At 54.7% G+C, this 6,330-nt stretch overlaps 3 protein-coding genes across 3 annotated transcripts in view; all 3 read right to left on the minus strand.

The window, feature by feature from the left end:
* N656DRAFT_77753 (uncharacterized protein) overlaps positions 1–1,560 on the minus strand; it is a 2,558-nt gene extending 998 nt beyond the window's left edge. Inside the window, exons 1-3 of the mRNA XM_064814839.1 lie at positions 1,488–1,560; positions 1,022–1,428; positions 1–973 (exon numbers count right to left, since the gene is read on the minus strand). The exon at positions 1–973 is cut by the window's left edge and continues 998 nt beyond it. Coding sequence (XP_064670387.1) covers positions 1–973; positions 1,022–1,397 — 1,349 coding nt within the window. The 5' untranslated portion in view covers positions 1,398–1,428; positions 1,488–1,560. The remainder of the gene's footprint in view (positions 974–1,021; positions 1,429–1,487) is intronic.
* Positions 1,561–2,084: 524 nt separating this feature from the next.
* On the minus strand, positions 2,085–3,671 carry N656DRAFT_779051 (uncharacterized protein). The gene has a single exon (XM_064815118.1). The coding sequence runs from the start codon at positions 3,392–3,394 to the stop codon at positions 2,564–2,566; it is 831 nt and encodes a 276-aa protein (XP_064670388.1). The 5' UTR covers positions 3,395–3,671; the 3' UTR covers positions 2,085–2,563.
* Positions 3,672–4,112: 441 nt separating this feature from the next.
* N656DRAFT_836846 (uncharacterized protein) lies at positions 4,113–6,061 on the minus strand (the record flags this gene model as incomplete). The annotated part of the gene is made up of 1 exon (XM_064818804.1): positions 4,113–6,061. The coding sequence occupies exon 1, from the start codon at positions 5,847–5,849 to the stop codon at positions 4,113–4,115; it is 1,737 nt and encodes a 578-aa protein (XP_064670389.1). The 5' UTR covers positions 5,850–6,061.
* Positions 6,062–6,330: the final 269 nt, after the last annotated feature.

Consider the following 6,330-nt stretch of genomic DNA (forward strand, 5'->3'; position numbering starts at 1 on the left):
TCCTCGTTTTCCTCGTTTTCCTCGTTTTCCTCGTTTTCCTCGTTTTCCTCGTTTTCCTCGTTTTCCTCGTTATCCTCGTTTTCCTCGTCTTCCTCGGCCTCCTCCGGCTTCTCCAAATCTTCGACAGCGGCAATTTTCCATGACCATTTAGCACCCTTAACTTCTTGGGGATGCAGCCAAGGGGCCTTGCGGCAATCTCCGAGGGTCATGGCCAACCAATCTAACTCGTGCCCGGAAACCAGGGGAAGTGCCATCGGATTCTTGGCGAGATTTCGACGGACCCAAGCTCTAAGGGCAGTCATGACGATAATTGCACCAAGCTGAGCGATTGAGGCTGACCAGTGCATGCCGCGCAGGCCGGTAAACTGTACAACGAAGCCGCAGACACTGATGAGTACGCCTGTAACCGTGAAGGTCGCTCGTATGTTGGCTCCCACGTCATGGCTGGCCTTCTTGATCTCCCCGTTGTGTCCTTGACCCCGGCCAACTCGGTGAGATGTGGTGATTAGCGGTTGCGCTTCTTGAGGAAAAATAGCAAAGGGCTCAAAAGATTGGTCGTTGACGGTCCCCGATTTTTGCAGCCAGATAACTCGAGCCTCCCTTCCGGGTCCTGGGCGGTATCTTGTTTCCGACGTGCTTCCCTCGACAACATGGGCACAGAGCAGCATGCCGGTGAGCAAGAGCAACGTGCCAGTTGCGGTGCACGGAAAAGCATAGCCAGCAACCATAAAATACCGAGCAGCAAGTCCGCAATACACGAGGACGGCAGACTGAAGGACGATACCCATTGCCGCAACCGCATAGAGCTCACCCCTGCCTACTTGGTTGTCGACGTTGAGGGTGAGGTTTGGCGTGGCGGCTGATGTATTTCGAACAACAACTAGAGGATGGCGTTTTCCGGGTATTGCGGAACCACCAGTCTCCGGATCTTCCTGCCGAAGCTTGCCGGCGATGCATTCCCGAATACTAGGTGCTAAGAAGAAGTGAGATACAGCCACCTAGGATTGACAGCTTTACTGACCTTGATTCTTAAGATATTTTTGGCTTCCCTCATCCTCTACTCTCATCACGATTGTCTCTGAATGGACTTCGTCTACCCCGTCTTCACTCTCACCGCCACTTTCTGGCAACAGAACAACGAATTCCCGTATCGGCCCCGATCCCATGACTCTCACGATCTCGTGGCCGTTCCAAAGCTCACACACCTCGTTAGATTTGGATGACATCAGCTCGGACTCGGCGACGGCATGACTCTCTCGTGCCCTTCCGATGATGGCTTTGAGCCACGACGGGCCACCTACGCGGATTGCACCCACGATGGCGGTGATTATTCCCAAGGGGGCCATGGCTAGGATGATGTTATCAGCCCAGCCTGTGGCCTGGCTCATGAACTGCATGGTAACTCGTTCTCCAAAGAGAGCCAGCAAGCTGAGTGCGACACCCGGTTAGCACGTGGACTGCACTGAGCGGAACCGCGACACACGTACGGAGCCAAATCACTAAAGAGGTTGTTGGTGAAGTCGGTGAGATCATCTTCGGAGTCTGCGGTCACGCATGCGACGAAGCAGACTCCGACGAGGAGTCAGAGTTTCTCGGTGGATGGCATTGATTCCTAGTATCGAGGAAAAGGCTGCAGCCGCTAAATCACCGATTACCAGTAGATGTTCAACTAGTTGCCTCGCTTCGGCGGTTTTCTTCAATTGATGATACCGAGGGTCTCAGCAGCGATTCCGGGGCGCGAAGCGTATAGGTAACCCTGGTGCGCAGCCCCCTGGAGGCTATTGAAGCCAAAGCCAGTGTGAAACACCGTGACGATGTCGATGTCGGATTGCTCCTAATGCTGCATTAATGATCGAGCGGGCACCTATCGGGGGTGAAAAACGCACACTGAAGAATGGGTGTAGGTATTCATTGTCGGCGAGTTGGGGGTTGAAGGAAGAAAAGAGGCTGACAGGTTTCCTAGGTTTCCCATGATCCTCCTTCCCACTCAACAGGGAGGCAGTGCACCCACCATCCGGCCCCCATACCCGCCACTTACGGCCAGGCGGTGCAGGCGCAACCACGCCCACCTCCCCACCCATCCACCCGCAACGACGTTCAATTGCAGGGCGTTGGCAACGTTCAGCGCCCTTGGCGTCGGCGAAGTTCAACTACAAGGCGACGGCAGCCCTTGATTACAGGGCGATAGGCGTGGATATGCGTCTTCACTAAATCAGAATTCTCGTCTTCACTCTTCAGGCGCTCCGCTGCACCGATGTTCGCGTTCCATTTTACTTCCCCGGTCGTTCAACCTTCTTCAGGCCCAGGGCCAAGGAACATGAACCAACGCAAGAATACGAACTCATTGCCGAGGAAGTCGTTGGCTGTTCCGCCTCTGGCTTAATTTACAGGTACTACCTAGCAGTACTAGACAGCTGGTGCATCACAGCCCGTCACTCTTCAGTTTTGTCTTGATCAACACCGCCTACCGTGCTACGCAGCTTCGGCCAGACGACTCGGGAGCTTTGAACATATACATGTAAGTATTCTGATTCAGAATTCAGAATGAATACCCTCGGACTCTTCATCTTCCACACATAGTCGTCTCACAAACCGTCACCTCATGGATATACCTAATCAACCCGCCTTCCACCCTCACCAAATTACTACTCGGCATCGCGGCATCCGTATTCGTCGCCTCCAGCCACGGAAACCCATTAAACACATCCACGGCCCCCAGCTCCTCATCAATGACATATCTCCGATTCCCCGCCCTGATCGGGACCGGAAACGCCGGCATACGACACGTGTTCGCCGCCGGGTCCCTCTGGCCGGTGTATATCCCGCCCTCAAGCCTAGCGCACGGTGTGCCCAGAGGGACGGGCAGTGTCGAATTGGCCCATTGATCAAGGTACGCGTCAGCCGCGGCTTTGATTGTCTCCCGTGTATCCCGCTGGCTCTCGGGGATAGGATCCCACTTCTCCTGCTGCGTCCAGTACAGGTGGCTTGTCGCGTTGAAGATCCAGTCGCCTTGATCGGTTACGACCGACTCGATGGCCGTTATCTCAGGCGTCATGTTTGCGGCGGCGGCAGGGGAGACTATCATCCGGGTGTGGATCACGTACGGGTGAGGGGAGGTGGCCGCGGTGAGTTCGGTGAAAGTGGCACACTCGACTGTGTCGTGGATGCTCCGGCTGAAGTCGATCGTGATGGCTTGGGAGAGGACGCCGGTTGTGATGGACATGGGCTTGTCGTTCTCTGCGTAGGTGGCGTTGCTGGCGAGATGAAGCTCGTCTGGCTTGCCTGAAGTTTGCGCGCGGATGTATGATGCAGTAACTTCCTGTAGCGCTGCCCTGGAGCATGCGGCTGCGGCGTGTGTGGCCAGAGTCAGGCCGGGTAAGAGGAAGCGGATCATGGTTGTTCTTTGGGGTTTAACTTGAAGGACGTCGAGCACCTGCTTTGCGAATTGAGGAAGTATTGTTTCCCTGCAAGTGTGTCTTCATGTTGGATAAGGGGGGCGCCTCGGTTTGTTTTCTATGTCGCGAAAGAGGGGGATGAGGGGTTCGAAAACTCCCATCCCGCCCTGTTTGGCGTAAATCACCGGGTCTAAAGAGTCCGGCAGTTGCAAGTGAGATCCGGTGCTATAGTGTACAGATCTATGTTGCCAGCAGAAAAGAATGCAGGACTGCCGATCCGGGACTAGATTTAGCCGTCACATAATGATATTTCCCCCCTACCTACACGATGGTTAGGTGCATGCTTAGGTAGGGAGCTGCCAAGGTAATAATTTAAGTTGCCTTTGTCTACAAGTCTACAAGGGCTATCAAACAGTGGTTTTGTTGAGGGGGTGAATCTAGAAAGCTACATGTCCCGTCTGTTTACTTTCCGGTAGATGGTCCAAGCTTCAGGGGTTCAGGGGCTCAGGGGCTCAGGGGCACTCTCTTGACCGCCTTGGTCTATCTGACGCAGAGAATTACTTTTTGCATTCTGCTATATTGTAGAAAAAGTGTCCTGGTCAGATTACAATCACTACTAGAGCTGTAATGAAATCTATCAGATCCTTCATGGGGAGGCTGAAATGCCTTCTATCGTCGATCTACCATCCCGTCTCTCCCCCCTATTCCCGTCCATTCTCAGATTGACCTGCCAAAACCGTTTTCCACGTCCTCTGCTCTCTCCTTCTTATTCTTCTCAATCCCATATTGCGTCTCCAGCTGCGTTCTGAGCGGGACATCGCTTTCGACGAGGACAAGCAGGCAGGCGAGGCCGGAAAAGATGGCGCCAACCCAAAACACGCGGTGCAGAGCCGACGTGTACAAGTCTTTAATCTCCTCCTGCACCGCCGGAGAGAATTGCTCGACGAAACTGGCAGACGCTTGCTGGTAGGCACCCCCGCCGCCCAGTAACTGGCGCGCCGAGGCATCCGAGACCATGGACAGCTGCTCGTCGATGCGGTTGTTGAAGATCACAGCAGGAATAGCAACAGCCCAGATAGATCCAAATCCCCGAATGAAGCTCCACGTCGACGTGGCCACGGCCTGGTCGGCCTCCGATAAGGGGGCCTGAAAAGCCGGCAGCAGCGTGTCAATGACAGTGCCGATGCCCAAGGCAATGATGATCTGAAAGACAGCCCACTCGGCAATCGACGTGTTCTTGTCCAGTAGAGCACAAAGGCCCAGTCCAAGCGTGGACATGGCAAAGCCCACAAAGTGAATGGGCTTGAACTTGCCCCACCGGCTCAGCGAAACGGCCGCGATGATGGCGCCAGGGATGCCAGCAACGGCCTGCGGGAGCAGCGAGTATCCCGCGCGGGTGGACGAGTACAGCAGCACGGCCTGGAAGTAGACGGGTATGAAGTATAGAGACCAAAAGTAGATGACCGAGTTAAGGAAGGTGTTGACAAAGACGACGATCGATGTGCGATGCTTGAACAGCCGCGCGGGCATGACGGGCTCGGCTGGGATGCCGCTGAGCTCGAACCACGCGAATAGACCGATTCCGAGGAGCCCCATAAGCATCGGGACGAGGGTATGCCATGATGACCACGGGTAGATGCTCCCCGCGTAGCTGAGAGCGTATAGAATCGCCGTCGTGCCCGCCATGAGAATGCCATTCCCCACCACATCGATCCGTCGCAGCCTGTCCGTCAACGATCCCTCATTGACGGAACCCACACGAAGAAACAAAAACATAATCCCGAGCGACAAGCCACCAATGGGCAGGTTCATGTAAAAAACCCACCTCCAACTTGAATTCTGCGCGATCGCACCCCCCACAAACGGGCCAATGGCCAGCCCAATCCCAAAGATCGCCAAAATCACCGCCATGTACTGCCCCCTCTTCCTCAACGGACACAAATCACTCACAATAATATTCGTCGTCAACACAATCCCGCCCGATCCCGCCCCCTGAATAGCCCTTCCCGCAATCAACATCCACCCCGAACTGGCCCCGCCACAGATACCGCTGCCGAGGGTAAACAGCGCTACAATGGCCATAAACACCCAGCGGCGGCCAAAGATGTTGCAGAGCTGACCGAATAGTGGCGCAAGGGCCGTGCTGCAGACGAAGAAAGCGTTGGTCACCCAGACGAAGTTCTCCCGTAGGTCGAGGTCCTGCAGGATGTAGGGCGCGGCGGTGGTGATGACGGTGTGTTCGAGGGAGGCGAGCAGGCTGGTTACGCTGAGCCCGATGATGATGGTCCAGAAGCGGAAGCCGCGTACAAAATCGTCGGCGCCATCTTCATTGGGGGAGATGGGGGCAGACTCAGGGCTGGTGGGTTCATGTTCAGAGTCGTCGGTGGAGGATGTGCCGTCTCGAGAGTCAAGGGTTGAATTTAGGGGCGCTTTGTTTGGTTCTGGGACGCTCATTTTGGGAGGTGTGCTAGGGGATAGTACTACCTGATACAGAAGTAGTGATCAATGTAGCAGCATTCATATATGCAACTGTGACTTGTATGTCTTTATCTGCAAAACTCAACGATGTAAGTCGTGTAAGTCGGAGTGGAACTGCCTAATCGGGAAAGGGTATACGGAATCCCCAGCGCCTCAGTGCCTGGTTCGGCGTCGGAACTCGATTTCCTCATTCAGTTCAATTTTTTTGTTACAGCACCCGACAGCAAAGCAGTTAGGTTATGAGCACTACAAGGGAAGGAACGAAATATAGAGTGCCATGAGTGACAACCCTGAGTCCTTCTGCACTCGGAGCCAAATTGACGTTTTCGGCAGGTGAGGCCGATCGAGCTTACCGCGTCAGAGACACGGGTACTGTACTGTACTAGCGGAGTTGGCTCGCTGACGCTCGCCCGTTGATTTTTAAAGCCAACCACCGCCGACTATATTATCTTCCTAC

Source organism: Canariomyces notabilis, assembly GCF_033297395.1.
Source record: "Canariomyces notabilis strain CBS 508.74 unplaced genomic scaffold N656scaffold_10, whole genome shotgun sequence".
Classification (NCBI taxonomy): domain Eukaryota; kingdom Fungi; phylum Ascomycota; class Sordariomycetes; order Sordariales; family Chaetomiaceae; genus Canariomyces; species Canariomyces notabilis.

Excerpts from the sequence above, each read along its gene's own strand:
- N656DRAFT_779051 (XM_064815118.1), bottom strand. The coding sequence starts at position 3,394 with ATGATCCGCTTCCTCTTACCCGGCCTGACTCTGGCCACACACGCCGCA.